We start from the raw sequence: 20,379 nt of genomic DNA, 5'->3' as shown, positions 1-20,379 counted from the left end.
TGTGTGTGTGTGTGTGTGTGTGTGCGTGTGAGGGGGACGTTTTTTAAGCAAGTTGAAGAAAAGGTATTTTCAAGGTTGAAGGGGGGACCTCTGATGTGCAGACAAACATACAATTTGGACACACACACACACACACACACACACACACACACACACTAGAGGACAACGTATTGGTGAGTGAGGGAATGCACCTGATCAACAGGCGCATGAAGTAAAGCCATTTAAACACACACACACACACACAAACACACACACAAAGAAGAAACATACACACACACACACAAAGAAGAAACACACACACACACACACACAGACTGCAAGCCTACACACAACATGTTTTTATAAAAGACAGTTAAAGGGAGTTGCTGTTTTTTTTCTTTCTTTGATGCATTAACGACTCGTGTCCTCACAAACACGGGCGAGAACGGAGCAGGACAGCGGGAGGGGATGTGGTTTGGTTTGCACCTCATCTTTACGTTGCTTTTTGACAAAAGTGTTAAAACGACTTCATTCCAAATATTAAAATGTGCATGTTTTGGGGTTATTTAGCCTGTCACAAATGCCACAAACTCCAATGGCGGTCACCTGCTTACCAGCCAGGACTTCACCGCATTGCCAGGATTTTTATGGACGCCATAAGCGAGAGGGAAACTGAACCTCAGGCAGCAAAATGTACCTTGAGAAACCACAGAGGCCACATCTACTGTTTAATCACAATCAAGATGTCTATAATAATAGTCATAGCTAGCATTAAAATCAGCATCACTGCTCTCACTACTCCCTGAGTTGCACACTAAATCACATATACTTCCCATTGTCTCCATCTTGACTTGGTTTTAAGACTTAAGAATACCATCATCATTGTTGGCTACGGTTTTCTTAGAATTTACAGTCCAATGGACTCAATATTTTGTTCACCATCCATTTATCCTTCCTGAACTCATACCACATTCACGCTTACATTTCTCCTTCCATCGTTTACTAGATGATCTGCATCCACACGGGAACCTTCTCAAAATTGTTAGGGATTTAAGCCAGAAGTGCACCCCTAGTCATGGAGTTATAATACGTATAATCATGTTTAGTGTTAGAATTATAGTTTGTGATGTTAGATATTAGTTATTACATTAACATGTTAGATGAAGTGAGAATATGCAGCCGTCTCTATGAGCCATCGTTACATTCATTAGGCAAATATAGGCTCTGTATCACAGGAGTCCACCAGCGTCCAGTCTAACCCAGCACAATTAGCACATCCGTTGGAGAAGAATTACCCTGTAAAATGAGAATGCGCCGTACAAAAGAGGCAGGAGGACTTGAAAAAAGAGCGTAAGGGAAAAGGGGGGAGAGAGGAGAAGTAAGGGAGGACGGGGATAGATTAAAATTGTTTGAATTGGGTCCACGCTCGCCCCATTCATTTGGTATTCTGCTCAAATCAGGGCTTTTGTTCGGCCTGGTGTGAAGTAGTGTCAATCATCTCGACCCGGTTTTGTAGAACGGGGGAAATTTATTATGAATTTGCTCCTGCAGATAATGAGGACTACCCCCTGCCTGCACCCCCCCAACCCCCTTCCCTCCCCACGCACACACAAGCCACCCCTCCTCTCTCCCCTTTGCCTCCACCCCCATATCAATGCTGCAGAATAGGCAATAGAGAGCGAAGTTAGCGATCTCAGGGCCACTCGCACTCTGGACTCACATCAAAGTGACAGAGACGTCCAATCAGATTTGTCTTACAGGCATTACATGATGAATATGGTGCGGCCGCAGCACAAAGCCGCCTTTGTGTCTCCTCCGAGCGGAGACTATTCACAGCGCGCCACAGCCAGCCAGAGTGGAAGTAAAGGGCCAAAAGAGCCCAGGCCCAAAAAAAAGCACCCAAACTTGGGCAGCACAATGGCCCATGCAAATCACACCCCCCACCCCCTCCCTTCACCTCCACCCTACCACACATTCCCAGTTACTCCATCCCTCCACCCTTCAGGTCGGAGCTTGGTTCCTCCTCTGCTGGGTTGTCTGAAGTTTAGGGCCTATTCACACATATACAGAGGTGTCTGTTAAAAGCGCTGAGCTGCATGCATTCAAACATTCGCTTGAAAAGAGAAAGATAATAGAAAAACATGAGTGTAATGCTGTGGGCGAGGCTCCTTCTTTTAATGTTCCTGCACATTGGGGTGACACTGTGATATTGAATGAAACCTGAAAGGCCCATTTGCCACAGAGATAATATTTATATTCATCCAGATATCAATTCCTTCCACACAGCAATGAAACTCAGCGCCTGACTCAGATTCGCACTTCAGAACATCTTTGAACGATATTCGGCCTAATGAAAGTCCATTTTCCAACTCTGGGATACAACATTTGAATTTGAATCACAAAACTACTAAACTCTCAATAGCCCTGATCAGTTCCTGTTATGCCATTAAAAGTACTTACTCACCAAAGAAGATTCCATCTACAGCTCCCAAAACTCTAAATAAAGAGAGGAGGAGAGAGACTCTTTAAATGTAAATTGCCATCAGAGAGGCAATGTTACCTGCAGGGGACTGACCAGAGCATCAGGAGTGATTAGTGAAAAGTACTTGTGGATCCCTTGTGCCTCTACTGCCAGGGACCTTACCGGATCAATAGCCAAGGGGTCAGCAGATTTGTCTGAACCAGCTCCACGACTGTATGTGTGTGTTTGACTACTCCAAGATGGTCTCAGCACATTTTCTGTAGTATAAACGTGTCTGTGACTCTGCTTAAACATTAACACCTCTGTAAGCATTGCTCAAGGTTGTGCCTCTCGTCTGCATCACTGCTCAGTCTGTGCTCTTCTTCACAGCTGTGTAGTATTTCACAGAGCAACTGTGGGTTTCTACGTTGTTCACACTTTTGGCATTAGTTAGTTATTTTCTGTGAGAGAAAAAAAACGTTATTTGTTCTACGTAAACTCAGAAGGAATCGAGTCGTTTTATCTGCTAAAAGCTGTTTGTTTGGATTTGAATAATTAATTACAAACCTTAGAGAAGAAGCAGGTGATATTGTTGTCTTCATGCATAGTAGGGAATGACTGATGCACTTGTTGCTTTGTTGGCCGTGTGGCTATATGAGCTTTGATCAACGGGCTGCAGCTATTCCAATTATTGCTTGTAATTGAACCCAGCCTGTGTTCTTAGTTTACAGTCACCTTGAGATATTAATTATAAATACATTTTGGAACATGATAAAAAAGAAATTCACCCCTATAAGTCAACCAGCATTTACAGCTGTCATTACAGCATTAGTAACAGCTGAAGGAAAAACTTTTTAAGATTTCACTCAACACTTATAAATAAAATAAATGGATGTTTTATTAGTTTCAATAATTTATTTTATAATTTCCAAAACATGTGTGTTATTGGTGACAGTTAAACTATTATTATGTAAACTTGGCCTGCAATTTAAACAGTTCATGTCGTGAGAAATAAACCAATAAACTTTTTTAGCCTCCGGTCATTAATGCAAAATGGGTAAAAAGTCCACCGGGCACTGTGATGACTGCATGTGGAGCAACAGATGATCCCTCGCCGCCCCACTCTTTCCTCTTGTAATCTATATATGTTTGCATTTGGCATTTCCATAGTTCATGCATACATCATGGCTTTGCGAAGGAAAACGCATGCATAAATGAGCTGCATTTAAGTGACCATTCATCATTGGATTACGACAACATTTACATGTATTGTAAGCGAAGAAGACATGAACAAATATATTTTTGCCCTTGCTCATTCCAAACGGCTGAGGAGAGAAATTGCATATCCATCTTAATGGACAGGAGGTATGACCTTATTTCTACTTTGTGCTCTGGCCTCTGCTTGACACTGAAGGACATCAGAAACATCCTTTCAACCGTATAATAATGGAGCAGCAGGGTATTTCGTGCCTTTGATTTGTCTTTTTGAGGCCCTGTGACGTAGGAGGCTATAAAGCAGAGCGTAATTAATGTCATTCATCATTTGTAGGAGCGACGACGCTCACATCAAATACGCGAGCCATTAACCAATGGGAGCGCGAGAGCCTTTGTCACCAAGCACAGGCACGTGGCTTACACCTGCAAGCTGCAGTGGTTGTGCGCGTGTGCGTGTGTGTCCGTGTGTGTGCGTCTTTGACCGCGTGTGTGCGTGTGTGTGAAAGAAAGAAAAGGCGCGCGCGCGAGAGAGAGGGAGAGGTGGAGCGTGTATTAATGTCTGTGGCACACTTTTAGGTGCAAGAAAACAAGCAACCTTTTCATTTTTGGATTAAAGTTGGAAGATAAAAATGTATTTAAGTTTTCTAATTTAACAGAAAATATTAACCATATACCAACTTTAATCCGCCTCACTTCCCCACTCCCACAGAGAGCACCGGGTGAAATTAAACTCGTTATTTCTCGTTCTGCCTGGCTGCATTTTCAACAGTGTTTAATTCCAATAGAAAATCTTCCATAATTGGCATAATGAGGCGCAAAGGCGCACACAATAGTGCTCACTATGTGGCGTCGGGCTCCCCATTTCGCAGGAGATGGGCTTTTTGATTTGACTGTGTGCCCCATGAAAAACACAGTTGGGGATACAACTAGTCTACAACCCCGGGTTTTTATTTAGATTCATCTCAATCGGGCAACAAGAATTTTGACCTCTCTCATTGTCTCGCTGACTTTTCCCGGGTCGTATTTCAAAGCGTCTATACCCTTTGAGAGGCGTGAATTATCCTCCCCCCCCTCCTCACCCTCTCTTCCTACGCTCCAGGCCCTCTGGGCTATTGGGTAAAGGCAGGAGTATACGCAAAGGAAACAATGCGATGCATGAAACGTAATATTAATCTCCTTGTCCTGAATGGAGACAAAGCGCCGTAGAAGGTGCGCGTCCATAATGGTTATTGAGTGCTCACCCAGCTGCGCAATCTTCCCCCGTGTGCGCAGGCAAGGCGGCTAAAGGTCATGCGCAAGCTTTGAATGGAAGAGAAGCTCACTAGTTTGCTCAATTACCACCACACACACACACACACACACACACACACACACACACACAAACACACATACACACACACACACACACACACACACACACAAACACACATACACACACACACACACATACCCAAACACACATACACAAACACACATACACAAACACACATACACAAACACACATACACAAACACACATACACAAACACACATACACAAACACAAATACACAAACACAAATACACAAACACACATACACAAACACACATACACACATACACAAACACACATACACAAACAAACACACGTGTAAGAATAAATGTGTGTGGCATCACTGTAAGAACCAAACCACTACAGAAGCATATTGTATAAATAGAATCATCTTTATTTATAAAACTTCTTTTACACAAAATATATCTGTTAAAATCAAATATTTACACCTCAGGCTACGGGACGTGGAGAACCAGTGCATACATTGGTAAAGGTCTCCTTTTTAAATTTAAAGAAGAAGCAGAAGAAAAGGAAAACAATGTGTCACAGGTTGCCTTGATATTGTTGTCCAGTCACACAACTCATAGATGGCAACTCACTGACAGCCGGCTATTCAACAACATTGTTTGTTTGACTCATGTACAAAAATATGTGCCTTCATGTGGAAACTATTCTTTGACACAATGATAGTTTTTTTTTAAGTATGAAAAGGGACGAGCAACGACGCGTTATCTTTGTTTATTGTCTTTTCCAGAGGACGTGGCAGAGGGATGCGGTCTTCATCCAACAAGTCCTCTGGAGGCCGCATCGCCAAACCTGCTGACTCACGTCTTTTGATTGCACTTCATCAGGTCTTTCCTTGGAGTCCAACTCCCTCCTTGTGTGGGGACTCAGAGACTCTCTCTCTCTCTCTCTCTCTCTCTCTCTCTCTCTCTCTATTGCTTTGCAGCCCGGTTTGAGGGAGGGAGGCAACAGATCACTTCCAAGCATCACCGCGAGACTGATCTGACGCCTTTACCAAGTGTTTTCGGAAAGAACGCATATTTTTACGCACAGGCGCTGCCGTCGTCCTCAGTACTGGTCGAACCAGGTTGTGAAGTCCAACAGCTCCTGTTCTTCGGAACTCAGAGGCTCATAACTGCCCTCGTCCGATGAGTAGGTGGAGTGAGGCGAATCCGGGTCGGCGGAGTAGCTGTTGGAGATGGCCGGGGAGGGCAACCCGCACTGGAAAGCGGCCGACACCGCGTCGTGTTCGTCCAGCAGTTGCTGCAAAGCCCTGATGTACTCCACCGCAGACCTCAGGGTCTCCACTTTGCTCATCTTCTTGTTGGCGGCGCCGTTGGGCACGTGCTGACGCAGCGTCTGGAAACCCATGTTGACCTGCTTGACCCGGTTCCTCTCCCGTTCGTTCCGCCGGGCCACGGCAACGGGCTGCTGCTGAGGGATGGAGTAGCCGAGGCCGTTGAAGCTCAGCCGCCGCTTGCAGCGCAGGAGCTCGGGCGAGCTGGAGCGCTGTCTCTTCAGCACCTTGGTTTTACTCTGGAAGCCCGCTGCGTCGGCGCCGGGGTGCGCAGCGGGGTCCGCGCAGTCCTGGGCCGGGGCGTGCAGGCTGATGCTGCCGTGTCTTTCGGTAAATCCAAAGGTGAAGGCGGTCTGCGTGGTGGTGATGGTGGTCGTTTCCATCTCGCCCGATGGGGTTTTGTTGTGAAGTGACGGGAGGCAGAGGTGCGAGCGCAGCCTCTGGTCGGTGGGACGAGAAGAGGCGGAAAGGGGGCTGGCAGCGCACAGCTCTCGTGTCCTTCGCGTGGGGGACCGTTTGGCTAACTCGAGTCCAAGTCTCTCTTGACTACTTACTCCACGAGCCGATCTGACCCAAACTTTGGCAGCACTCTTCTTTTTCAACACGCGCCCCGACGCACACCCCACCCACTCCCCCCCCCCCCCCCCCCCCCCTTTTTTTTTTGAGGGGGGGGGGGTCCGCACGCTTCGTGGCGAGGCCCCGCCCCCGATGTGTGATTCTTCTGAACGCCGACTCTCCCGGGCCAGGCGCGTGGCTCCGGGAGCTCAATAAACAATCCCGAGCTTTCACTGGGCCGGGAGCACGCGCGGAGCTCATTTACATTCCTATGTCCCCCCAACTTGAAGGCCCATTGGTCGATTCAAACGGTTTGCAACCGTGCAAAGGGGAAAGTAAGGCGGACAAAAAAAGACAGAGACAGGAGAGGAGGGGACAAAAAAAGTGAATGGTTTGGTTCTTTGAAATGCCTTTTGAATTTGACAATGTACCCTTGGCAAGTCTTCAAATTATCACACAAATACCAAGGACGCTCTCCCCTTTATCCAGGCTACGGCTTTACAGTGCTAAATAAAGTGCAAGCGTGTCTCCGTGCGTAATGATTGGCAGGACGCGATACACTTCTTATGACAACCTCTACTCTTTTTTATTCTTTTTTCTAGGTGTTTGATTATAGTGTTATATGCGTTCACCACAAAGTCTGGTAAAAACCAAAGCGCAACTCGTAAGTACAAATGCTTGAACGCAGCATTTCAGCACCACATGTGACTGGACAGTGAAACATAATAATGGCTTTGTCGTCCTCCAGTAGACGGAAGAAGTATTTGCTTCAAACCGATCATTCGGTATTGTTAAAATACCATTTTGAAATACGTTTCGTGACAGTCTCCTTACCAGCAAATTCTAGAAGCGAAGGAGTGAGTCAAAATGAGAAGACCGTTGCCTTTCTAATAAAAGTGGGACACTCGCGGCCTCTAGTGGCAGAACATGACACAGGAACTATGACAACAAGGACGCAGAGGACACCTCACATAGAAAAGACAAATCTTGAGGACTTTTATTTCCAACAAAAGCTTTATTAATTTTTTTAAATGAATTGAGAAAATCTTTATTTGAATACTACTGATGAATGTACATGAAATGCTCGCTTAATAATCACTTTTGCCTGATGACTAAAAAAGTTGTTCACCATTCATATTGTTGGCGCACATTTAAGTTGTTTTGTACTTTCAAAACTTCCCCCTTGAACAGTTTGTTTTATATTGGCAGCTTTACTTAACTTGGATTTCCTTAGTGTCTCTAAGCCACCTAGTTTGGAAAGCAGTACTTTTTGTGTCAATTTTACAGACCTTTTTTTCACAGAGGCTTCATCCTCATTAACCTTTTGTAAGTCATCTGACACATTTGTTACCTCACTACCTTGATGATCTTCATCCATTTTACCTTGTTTTCCAGTCAACCACCCAGAAAACAGCAATATTTCACAATATCATGAAAACGAGCATCAGAATAAAAAACAAACCATTAACACTTTCATTTTCTTGCAAACCCAAATGTCTCTTATTTCAAGTCCTCGTTGGAAAATGTCAATGTCGATAAACCAAATGTCCGTCCATTGTGTTCTCGTCAGTCCTGCCGTTTACACTTTAATAACTGCAGGCAGCTCTGCTTCATTCCTTCTTACTCGTGTGTGTTAACTGCTCATACCTCGCGGCTCGTTCCAGGTCCAACCAACTTTTCTTCACTTGGTGACGTAGTGTCCAATCCTCACTGACCAATGTGAGAACGCTCACCAACCTCCGTCGTGACCGAGTTCGGACTGCCTCACTATCCACTGTGAGGCTCCAGCGTAGTTTCACCGTCCTCCTCTACCAATCCCCGCTACCGGTCACCGTCCTCCGCCGCCGATCCCCGCTACCGGTCACCGTCCTCCGCCGCCGATCCCCGCTACCGATCACCGATCTCCGCCCATGGCTGCGTGGTTTGCTCCACTGTCCAATGTGAGACGCGCTGCGCCCGTAGAATACGACTAACGCTATATCCAAAGCACGCGACAGCGTTTCCATTCAGCCGATCGCCGTCGAAGACAAGGTGCTCAAACAGCACAAGGATCGTGCCGTCTAAACTTGATCGGTCTTTTTCTCATACTGAGCCAAGCTTTTGACTAATTGTTGGCGCACATTTAAGTTGTTTTGTACTCGTGTTTTCCGGCGTGTTGTTTGTGGCTTAAAATAAAAATAACTTACTTTCAAAACTTCTGAACTTAACATCGGATATGTCAATCCATTTATTTATAACAAAAATAACAAACAATTCGGTTCACAATCCGCCGTGCCTCACGGTCAAAAGTTATCTGCCTCGCTGTGCGCCACACCTGCACTAATTAGCCCTGGTGTTAAATAGGCTGGTGGCAAAACAGCGCCATCCCATTGCAGTATTCAGAATGGCTCCAACACATATATAAGAGACTTAATTAATCTAGTTTCATACAAAAAATAAAATGGAACTCACTTTGCACCTATTTCAAATATCACAGCTTACACCAAAGCTGAAGAACGTTCATGTTAACATATGCAATCCCATTATTAATGGTTAAACTTATTGATATATCATTACTCTCATTTGGTTCTTGACATCTATACAGAGCACTTTACACAAACTTCCTTTTATTCAAATAAAAAATGACAGCGCAAATATTGATTGTCACACTCAGTCAATGTATAACCAAGAATCTCTCCTGCACAGAACATTGACATTTCCTTCTTTATGGTTGGGTTCTGAAGGTAATATTATTCAACTGTGCAAATGTTGACTTGCATTGGCCTGATGTATGCTTTTTCATGCTTCTCTTAATGAATTGAATTCTTTGACTTCTTTTAATTGTAATGCTCGCTTTCAAACACAAATCTCTCTCTAACCTCGTCAACAACAAAGGGCGCTAAATGAAAATAAAACAGATCACAGTAGATCATTCAACACAGGTAATTTAGAGCCTTTGAAATGACACATCTCCCCATGCTACGTAAAAACTAGTGTCTAATAAATCTGCCATCATAAAAAACGCACTATAATCATGTACTATGATAACCTTTGCTAAAGAAGTCTTGGCAAGACTTTGTCATGCCAAGACTTCTTTTTAACTTCTTTTTTAACTGCCAAGACTTCTATTTAATTTGTCGATTATTAGTGAGATTTCTGCATCAGGATGACTTACTTAGTTTGTAAATATATCAGGACAAATCAGTGTGCGTGTTCTCAGTTCGCCAAACAATGAGTCATGCATGGACAGCCTGGGGAGATGTGAAGTACAAAGTTCAACAAACAGTTCATTGGGTGTGACTAACTCTTTGATACATTACATAAAAGTCAATATTGTATATTTATATCAAAATATATCCATATGATATATGTATTTGTATATTATACAATTTTATTATATCCTATACTATTATTTTCCTCAGTCCAGCCACGGAAATACACTCACACCTATCAATTAAGTCTGTGTCACTGTCAGGTGAAGGTGTGGCTGTTTATGAGAACCGTGGCAGGTTTCTTTTAAATACACTCACACTGCAGTGGCTCAAGTCAACATCGCCTCACATCGAACACGCGCCGCAGGTGAGAGAAAGAGAAATAATGCTGGTGAAGTGTGCGTGTGTAACAACAATTGTGCCTATAAAGTGTGGCATGTCATGTAGTAGACACTCACATGCACAGGGACTAGAAAAAGTGCTCAAAGCAAAACAGCGGACCGTTCTGTCAAAGATCTGCTCTGTGTTCTGCCACAAAATATTCAATATTTCAATTTACAGAACAACACATGTATGATATGGCCTTTATATTTAGAAAACAAGTGTGAAATAGGATGTGAGCCATCCGTGTCATCTTTCGAGAACTAAGCTCTCCTTCCTGAGAGGCCTGTGCATTCTCGAGGGGCCTCCAACAAGGACGGAGCAGTATTTTCAGTGAGCTCGAAAGGGGAAGTGCTCCATCATAATACGTATCACTTCTCTATTACTCACAGATGTGTACTGGGCTATGGCCGTATTAGCCATAGTTCTTAAACAGAGACGGATACAAGCTTCATGAAGCCGTAGGTCATCCCTTCCGCAGTCTGCGGTCAGAACGCGGACAGACAAAAAAAAGCAATCTCCACGAGAAGTGAGTAAAGTGAAGTAGGCTTGGCATGCACAGTAACCTGACCTTTAGTTTGAGGATAAAAAGGTTGAATAAGATTCCAGAGGACGAGAAGAAAATAAATAATTCAGTTTTACTTTTGGGCACGCAGGAAACACAGATGCTAGAGAGTAATTGGAGCAAGCTGAGTAGTGTTTTTGAGTAATATACTGGGGATCAAAATGTATGTCATGGAAAAAAGGGAAACTCCACTGCACTCTCACTTAATGTCTGGCTATTCGTATTTTTGTCTCATTGCAACTCATAACACAACCACACACCTGCAGGTTTCTTACGCTGAAAGTCCTGTATTACACTTGAATTAGCAGCACATATGTTACAAACTATGGAACACTCACAGGTGGATTCCTTTGACCATATTCTGCAGAACAGGGCTGGTTTCATGGGTAGCTGTTTAAGAAAGAAATTCCTAAAAACAGCCTACAGGTCAGAGGGGGTTGATAACTCACCATCACATCAGGAATCAGGAATCAGGAAACATTTATTGCCAAAATATGTCAAACATACAAGGAATATGTCTTGACGGTTGGTGCGCGACAGACAGTGTAACAATAGACAACAAGACAGCAGTGCACAAGTAATAAAATAAAGTAAAATGAAATGCTAATGCAATGGGTTAGTAGAATAAGGCTATGGGTTAGTATAAAACAAGAGAATAAAGTTAAAGTTACAAATTTAAAATATTAAAAAAGTTAAAAAATATTAAGCATAAAGTGCACTAGCGAACAAGTAACAAAGTGACGAGTGACGACAAAGTGATGAATTGCAGTTAAAGTGGCATGTGCAGTATGAGGGGGAGTGACCGGTGGAGTGTTATAGTCAGTCAGTGGGGGACCGGCTCTGTTGATGAGCCCGACTGCCGACGGGAAGAAACTGTTCGTGTGGCGGGAGGTCGTAGTCCTGATGGACCTCACCCTCCTGCCAGATGGAAGGGGCACAAACAGGTTTTGTCCGGGGTGGGAGGGGTTGTTAAGGTTTCGGAAGCTCTCGAGGGAGGACTCAATCCTTTGTTCTCGTCCCGGCCGGAAACGAGGACACGAATGAGTCAATTCGTTTAAATTCAAAAATCAAAAGTTATTTAATAACTGAACAACGTAATAGGGATTACAATTACAAAGTGAAATACTAAGCGAACAGTGGAATATTTCGCGAAATAGAGAATCCTCTGAGCAAGTCTGAAGTGACTTATCAACGCGGCTGCAGGAGAAGTTCTAACAGTCTTTCCCCCGCCATGGTCCTTTGAAACCTCTTGAGGTGTGTCTTCTTTGGTGCATTTGAATGTCATTGGCCTCTTCTCCAAAGGGTCACCTCCTCCATTGTCCCTTCCACGTCGAGGTGTGAATCTGCAGCTGTAACCTGAAACCTCTCTGTCCTAGCTGTCCCTCACATTCCAATGCACTCAATGTAGATACAGTGGCTTTATGCCCCAATGAGTGAATTTAACAAAGCATACATCGTTTAAGTCTTCATCTTATAACTAGTACACTTTCATTACAACAACCCATCATTAATGATCACCGTTCATCACACTTCATCATAAGATCTAAGACAGTTCATGTGGTTCAATTCTCAAGACATTTGCCTCAGTCGGCTGCCTTACATGAAGTTGTTCATTTATTACCTGACAGGAGAAAAAACTCCCAAAAAACCCTCTTTGGGGATAAAATTGGGAGAAATCCATAAAGAACGGCAATTGGCATCCGTCCCCAGGTTTTAACATCACATTGTGACAGAATGTTAATGTGTACAGTGTTTATATGATTAACATGACTATGAATTGTGTTTGATTGAAATTGCATTCACTTCATCTAACATGTTAATGTAATAACTAATATCTAATAACACACAACCTATAATTCTAACACTAAACATTATTACACATACTATAATTCCCTGACTAGGGGTGCCCTTCTGGCTTAAATCCCTAACAGGGTCGGCCACGATCTTTTTAGCTCGCTTCAGAGACCTAGAAGCGAACAAGTCCTGCAGGGACGGCAGATTGCAGCCGATCACCCTCTCTGCAGAGCGGAGGACACGCTGCAGCCTGCGCTTGTCCTTGGCTGTGGCTGCAGCGTACCAGACGGTGATGGAGGAGCAGAGGATGGACTCCATGATGGCCGTGTAGAAGTGGATCATCATCGTCTTGGTTGAATTTCTTCAGCTGCCTCAGGAAGAACAACCTCTGCTGAGCCTTCTTTGTGATGGAGCTGATGTTCAGCTCCCACTTGAGGTCCTGGGTGATGATGGAGCCCAGGAAACGGAAGGAATCCACAATAGTGACGGGGGAGTCACACGGGGTGAAGGGGGAACGTGGGGCTCTGTTTCTCCTGAAATCCACAACCATCTCCACTGTCTTTAGAGCGTTGAGCTCCAGGTTGTTCTGACTGCACCACGACACCAGGTGGTCAGACTCCACCTGTAGGCGGACTCGTCCCCACCAGAGATTAGTCCAATGAGGGTGGTGTCATCCGCAAACTTCAGGATCTTGACGGACTGGTGACTGGAGGTGCAGCTGTTGGTGTACAGGGAGAAGAGCAGAGGGGAAGAAAACATAATTAACAACAAAAACAAAAACAAAACAAAGCGCACCGAAGCACCGTGGCAGCCATCATCGGTGCCATTTTGGATCGCAATGGGAAATACCTATGAAATAATACTAGGGATACGTTTGAAAATGTGTTAAGGGTGGACGGTCATGATGTCCTTATGTTGTCTCATTCATTCCAGATCACAAAAAAACTAATAAGGCCACAGACCTTATTACAGGGTTCTTACCAACAACAAAACCCCATCGACATAAAGATATGACAGCAAAGATGTTAATTCTCTACCGAGATCTTATGTTAGGTTAGGTTATGGCCATGAAATGAAACTTGGCACACAGACCCCTATCGCCTACTTTTTCTTTTTACCTTCTGCATGTACTTCAGCTGCCAATGCAAAGTACAAACTGTTGCATGTTGAATGCATTCAATTAAACCCTTCACAAGTACGTTTTACCCGGAGCTTTGACCCTCGTGCCGATGAGGGGCTTTTGGGGGCTCAGAATAGATACAAAAGCATGCTGGCTTACAAACACTGCAGAATGACACTGGATAACTTTAATCATTTGGGACATACAGAGAACATTTGGGTTTAGCTCGTGCATCAGATTTCACTCTGCATATATTATAGTCCAATGATATGAGGCACGACCTCCTTTTGTAACTCTCATTGGCTGTATGACTCGTACCTGCAGCTTCATGCATACTAGTTACACACTGTGGAATTAGAGCAACTCTATTTGGAATTCACACATCAGTTAAGGGCAATATTATGACGAAATGTGGCCACGGCGCGAGGACCGCCCACGTGAAAACATCCCTTTGAAAACCTCGACGATGAAACGCGGGCTGTTCTGGTGACGCAAGAAAAGAGAAAAACCGGAAAGACTCTTTTTCCGACTGCAGCTTCCACTTTCCCAACCAAACGATCGCTACGTCCGGTCTGCAGAGGGAGCGTTTCATTCCGGAGGAGGTCCCTTCTCGCCTTTCCTTCAATCAAACTCGCTGACGTGGTTGCGCCGTCACCCCGGAGGGGGGGGGGGGCGTCACTGATGTTATTTATACCAAAGGCTGCAAAGGTGCATCGAGGATCACACATCAACAGCGAGCGAGAGCAACTCTCCGATCCGAGAAATGCAAAGGTAGGCAAACCAGCCCGCATGCCTCTTCCTATGACGTTTCCTTCTTTGCTTGGGGCTGTGAGTGGATTGACACGTGTGTTGAGGTTGTAGGTTGCCCGAGTAAAGATTAAATGAGAATCCCTTCTTGTATGTCGCTGATCGTTGCTTGTGCACACCATGCCAAGGGTCACGGGGTGCTGTGGGCGTCGTATACCCTTTGAACTGTCAGCATTCAACCCATAGCAGCATGTGTGTGTCTGTGTGTGTGTGCGTGTGTGTGTCCATTTCCTCCCTCTGCTCTTGGGAAGTGTTTCACCGAAGAAGAAGTAGCAGCACGCTGATCTGTCATGTGTCCCTCTCAGCCCTCCCAAGCCTCCGTTCGCCCGCTGGCTCATAGAGCAGGTGGAGACGGGCCAGTACACGGGCCTCCGCTACGAAGGCCAAAACAGGTTCAGAGTCCCCTGGAAGCACAACTCCAGAAAGGACTGCGGCGATGACGACTGTAAAATATTCCGAGTAGGTTCAACCGCCTCCATTCAACTTCACCTATCTTACCTCGCACTGCACGATAAGATCACATGCCAATGGCTTTGTTGACATCTGTTTGACGCTGTATTGTGTTACTACTGTATTTCCATTTGGTAAGAAACTGTTCCACCAACATTCCTCAGGTGGATTCTAGATGAAAATCCCCATAAAGTCATTTCCGCTACAGGGCTTAATTATGGCAGGGGCAATTCTAGCATAGCAACAGCTGTGGAGCGCTTGCACTTCCCTCGAGCCAAAGCCGAGGCTCAGTAGAGACGCCACAGGGGAAGTAGGTCGAAAGACACTCGTAGCTTGAGAACGATGGAAAGATCGCTGTTCCGTGTCTTTATTGGACTATACCTTTTTTTTGCATTTAAATGTTCTTTTGTGGCACACAGGCATGGGCGGTAGCAAGTGGAAAAATCCACGAGTTCCCCAACAACAAGGCCAGGTGGAAAACCAACTTCCGATGCGCCATGAACAACATCGATAAGCGCTTCAAGATGATAATGGATAATTCCAAGAATTCGGACGACCCTCATAAGATCTTTGAGATTATCGACGCTGAGTGTAAAACGATAGTCCCTTGATCCACGTTCCGCTTCCATCATTTATTTTAAAGTTGAATGCAAATGATGTCTCTCTCTTTCTTTACCTGCAGACAACTATGAAAGTCCACCGACTCAAGACTCCCCGGGGGATGCTTACATGCGTCCCGATATATGCAGCTTCCCCATAGAAGATTTCCCCATAGAAGACGAGGTACCGTATTGCCTAGAGCGCACTTTCACTTCTCTGTTGATTTGGTTTCATATCACAAAGTCCTTTTCAATACTCACTAGATGCCTAAATATGCTCATTTCTTCTTCAAACAGCTTATTCTACTTGACAATTTAATGGCCTTGGATCTCGGAAACCAGACATCAGGTAGGGGTCTCATGCTCAGGGAGATACCATACAAGTCATGGTTGAATTTCCTCCTTCCCTGTTCATCTTTTTACATGGTGAAATGAGAACAAATGTTATTTTCAATGTGCTTTTTATTTGCTTTACTAGAGAATATGGTAGAGGACTTTAGGCGCTACCCCGTAGCAGCTGAGCACCACCTGCAGCCTGCACCAGACCAGCCTTCTTACTGTGAGGGTACGTTTGGCCAAATACTCAAATTCCTTTATTGAAATGCAAGACGGGAAAGAAATGATTGTAATTTGTCATGTATAAGTATTTGGTTGTGTTTTTGCTGGTTCTTTTTCAGTAAATCCTCCACCAGTCCTAAGTTCACCTCCGCAGCAGCCTAGTATATTTGACCTGGAGGTCTCCATCCACTACAGGAAACGGGAAATGCTAAAGGTCACATTGAGCACTGCCCTTCTCCAGCTACACTACCAGCACGAGAGCCCTGAGCTCGACGGCCATCGCATCCGCTTCCCCTCCGCAGACGGTCTGCTGGACCAAAAACAGGTAGGCGGTGACCTGGACATTTAAGGAAACCTCCCAAAAACTACTGAATGCAAAAAATCCTCTCTGCAGTTTCTCACTTACTTTCCCCTATTTCATCAAACATATTCCAAAACCCTGGGAAAGAATTTTATTTCAACATAAAACATTGACATTAAACATTAAATCGTCCATTGTTTACCAGCAGTGTTCCTCTACCCCGCCTCTGCATTACTAGGGTTGCAAAGGGGCAGAAAGTTTCTGGTAAATTTCCGGAAAGTTTAAACGGGAAATTTGGCTCGGCAATTTTTGGCAAAAAAAGTATTTTTTGCAAAAGCCTATAACGGGGAACTTAAATGTAGTTGAGAACAAGACTATGCGCGCCGAGCTCAGCTGGTTGGGAACATTGTCTGCCAGAAACGTAAACATGAACGTCTTTGTAATTACTGAGCATATTGATTATTTGGTAAACTGAAGCCATGTTAATTTTAATACCAATTTTATTTGTATACAGCAGTGAGAGTAGGATGTATGTATGTCCACACAAAAGTACACCATCACCTCAATTATTCGCGGCTTTCGGGGCCCATCAAAAGGTTGGGCAACTTGTCCCACTACAGCAGGGCTATTGAGGCCACACTACTGCATTTGAGCACGAGTTTTGATGATATTACTTGGGTGAATATATTAAGTTAAAACAAGTCATTAACAAACTGACAACCTATCGTTGGAGAAAATGTATAAATTTTGAGCTGACCTGAGCGCGAGATGGGCATGGCTACTCTAGAGTAAGATAGCGGCAAAAACAAAATAAACCATTCCAGATAGATTACGTGTCTGCTCCACTATTTATGTGAACTATCCTTGTGCAATTATGCTAATATAAAAGAATGAGAAGATAACAAATTGTCGGATACAGAGCTTAAAACTTTACAAACCTGGAAACAAAAAGAAAAGAAAAATGCAAAAGACTATCACAATCCAACGCTGTATAACACTCCTGCCAACAAAGAGTCATTCTGAAGAGGAGGCCTGACACGGGAGTTCTGTTCCTACATTGTGATTTAACTGAGAGCAGCTAGAAAATGGAAACCTTTTTGCTATTTAGACATTTTATTCTTCTAAACGCCTTTTGAATGCTTTATGGGTTACCATGATGGCACCGTTGCAGTGCTGAGAGTTATTGTGTGAGCAGTGTTTTTGGACCATTATTTATAATGGAGGTACTCACTATCTGGATGTCTCGTCAAGTCAGGTGTCTGACTACAGAATGTTTTACGGATGAAGGTATCTCAAAAAAACGTTTTTGAACAGTCTTTTAAGATAGTTGATGCGTAGATGACAATGTGTGCCATTGGTGTGCTGAAAGAACGGAGGCTATCTAACGTAGGCTAACGTGCTAATTAGAAAGTTGGCTGACGCCTCGCAAATCACATCAACCATTATTGCTGGTTACAATAATGGAGTTATTGGATAGAACAGTGTTTTTATTTCTCAGTAACTTTTGAAAAATCTAAGCGAGAAAACAGCAAAAGATGTACATTTACTACAAAAAATGACTGTCAAGCAGATGATTTCATGGTATTTTATAAAAGCGGAAGAGACCGAATAACAGATTTCAAACAGGAAGGTAGTAAGACTGCATTTTAAGAGTTTTCAAAAACGTAGAGAATGACAGATTACGACTCCAATTCATTTCAATGGCCAATGCTATGCTAGCTACTTCCGCCAAGGAAGGGGGGGACCTTCACTCAGGTGTAGTTACTGACATAACTGCCATGGCTACAGAAAAGCATAAAGCTAAACGAAAGACAGTGAGCGTCTGTGTGTAAGTTAGTTATTTTACCGCCACCTTGCTGTCCTGCTGTTGTTTTTTCAAAAATGTCTATTTTAAATGTTTTATTGGACATGTTTGCATGCATGTCTGCTTATAACACGGTAAGTACAGTTAAATTACTCCCAAATTTCCCATTTATTCCTGTTAATTCTCGTGAAAAGTTTTCAACTTTGAATATTCCTGGAATTTTGCAACCCTTCTTCTCTGGGTTAGCACCAGTTGTGGATGTCAGTGGGATAGTGTGAACCGATCAGCAGGAATGTGCATTATGTCAGTGACTCAGCGGCCTGTGGATGCACAAGATCCAACAAGAGCCACTCATAGAAACTCCACAGCACCCATTTAAGGGATTATAATGTCTCTGTTTATAAGAAATGCCCACATCAGAGGCTGCAATGTGCAATGAAAAGGGATCTGAAAAGTTTTGTTTTCTCCACCACATCTCTATCGGAGGTTTGTCAGAAATGTTATTCTTCTTTTGACACTCTGCATAACATGAAATATAGAAATGCACCAGACAAGAAAAATACTGAATATTTAGGGTGGAATGTCCCCACACGTTTATAGACAATACATTGCTCTACATAATAAGTGTGCCGACATTTTTCAGGTTGAGTTCACCAACCGCATCCTCAACAGCATCCAGAGGGGTCTCTTCCTGGAGGTGCAGGACACTGGCATCTATGCCTGGAGACAGGACAGGTGCCACGTGTTTGCCAGCACCAGTGACCCCTCAGTGGCTCACCCAGAGCCCAGCAAGCTGCTCCAGAACACCAGGGTGGAGCTCCTCAGCTTTGAGAAGTATGTAAATGGTAGGTGTGGACATCTTGATGATTTGAACTAAATTCAGACTTATCGTCTATAGTTCTGCTGTTCCTCCTCACGTGAAATACAACGTGACTTAAACGGTGATGAATCGAGTTCTGTTGCAGAACTGAAGCAGTTTAGAGACAACAACGGCGGCTCTCCAGAGTACACCATCAACATGTGCTTCGGAGAGAAGTTCCCCGATGGAAAACCTTTGGAGAAGAAGCTCATCGTAGTCAAGGTAACCCTCCTTCCTGCTTTGCATAATCTTCACACACACTCGGTATTTGCCTCTCTTTTAGTTGTGCCTTCGTTTTTTCCTTTATAAGAGCTGTAAAATGTGTCCCCTTGTCCATGCAGGTGGTCCCTCTGATCTGTCGACACTACCATGAGATCGCCCAGATGGAAGGAGCCTCGTCTCTTCACAGCTCCAACGTCAGCCTACAGATTTCACACAACAGCCTTTACGATCTCATTAGCTCGGTCTTTGGACTGCCGACAGAGGAAGAGTCCGCACGGCCCGCAGCACCTTTACTACCTCAGTCCTGAATTTGGGCGTCTCATTTCCCCCCCCGAAGGGGACTATTCCAACAACCCGCGCTTAGATTTGCTACAAAGTGAGCAGAATGAATTTGCTATTGCGTTAATGGGCCACGTTTATCGAGCCTCGCTCATGGGGTTGTGTCACTTAAACTTAAAGGAAAAAAAGTGACATTATATCACTACATAAATAAGTGAACTTCTCCACTATTGGACTGTTGCGTTACTGAACCCAATGGCCTTAAATATGATTTCCTTATGTCATAACTGTAAATATCAAATCATCTATTAATAAGCGTATGGTTCAATTAACGTATAAATGCCTAACATGGTTATCGTGCGGTAAAACATGTAACGTTTTTGCTTTTTGATCGTGCGTTTATGAGCCGTTAAAAGTTTAAATTAATATATATGTGTAACTTTTTTTATTAACTGAAATATATATGTATCTATATCCATGTTTGGTGAATTGGTTTTGCTGTTTTTTTGTTATTTTTACAAACAATAATAGACATTTGAATTGTATGACTAAAAGGTACCTTCAGTCTGTTGTGCGCAATGAGGTGAATAAAGGAATTGCTGGATACGGTTTTATCTTCAGAAGTATCA

General features: G+C 43.9%; 2 protein-coding genes across 2 annotated transcripts; one reads left to right on the top strand and one right to left on the bottom strand.

The window, feature by feature from the left end:
- Nucleotides 1-5,338: 5,338 nt before the first annotated feature.
- On the bottom strand, nucleotides 5,339-7,084 carry LOC120809126 (achaete-scute homolog 1b). The gene has a single exon (XM_040162736.2). The coding sequence runs from the start codon at nucleotides 6,646-6,648 to the stop codon at nucleotides 6,037-6,039; it is 612 nt and encodes a 203-aa protein (XP_040018670.2). The 5' UTR covers nucleotides 6,649-7,084; the 3' UTR covers nucleotides 5,339-6,036.
- A 7,318-nt stretch (nucleotides 7,085-14,402) lies between these two features.
- On the top strand, nucleotides 14,403-20,364 carry LOC120812274 (interferon regulatory factor 7-like). The gene is made up of 10 exons (XM_078097850.1): nucleotides 14,403-14,642; nucleotides 14,984-15,137; nucleotides 15,548-15,719; nucleotides 15,811-15,911; nucleotides 16,025-16,076; nucleotides 16,206-16,292; nucleotides 16,405-16,610; nucleotides 19,034-19,235; nucleotides 19,356-19,471; nucleotides 19,591-20,364. The coding sequence occupies exons 1-10, from the start codon at nucleotides 14,635-14,637 to the stop codon at nucleotides 19,777-19,779; spliced, it is 1,287 nt and encodes a 428-aa protein (XP_077953976.1). The 5' UTR covers nucleotides 14,403-14,634; the 3' UTR covers nucleotides 19,780-20,364.
- The last annotated feature ends 15 nt before the right edge of the window (nucleotides 20,365-20,379 follow it).

This window comes from Gasterosteus aculeatus, chromosome Y, assembly GCF_964276395.1.
Source record: "Gasterosteus aculeatus chromosome Y, fGasAcu3.hap1.1, whole genome shotgun sequence".
NCBI lineage: Eukaryota > Metazoa > Chordata > Actinopteri > Perciformes > Gasterosteidae > Gasterosteus > Gasterosteus aculeatus.
This window is presented reverse-complemented; position numbering and strand designations above follow the sequence as displayed.

Coding starts and splice junctions, on each gene's coding strand:
- LOC120812274 (XM_078097850.1), top strand. Junction 15,138..15,547: donor ACGACTGTAAAATATTCCGA/GTAGGTTCAACC, acceptor TGTGGCACACAG/GCATGGGCGGTAGCAAGTGG. Junction 19,236..19,355: donor CTTTGAGAAGTATGTAAATG/GTAGGTGTGGAC, acceptor GTTCTGTTGCAG/AACTGAAGCAGTTTAGAGAC.
- LOC120809126 (XM_040162736.2), bottom strand. CDS start 6,648: ATGGAAACGACCACCATCACCACCACGCAGACCGCCTTCACCTTTGGA.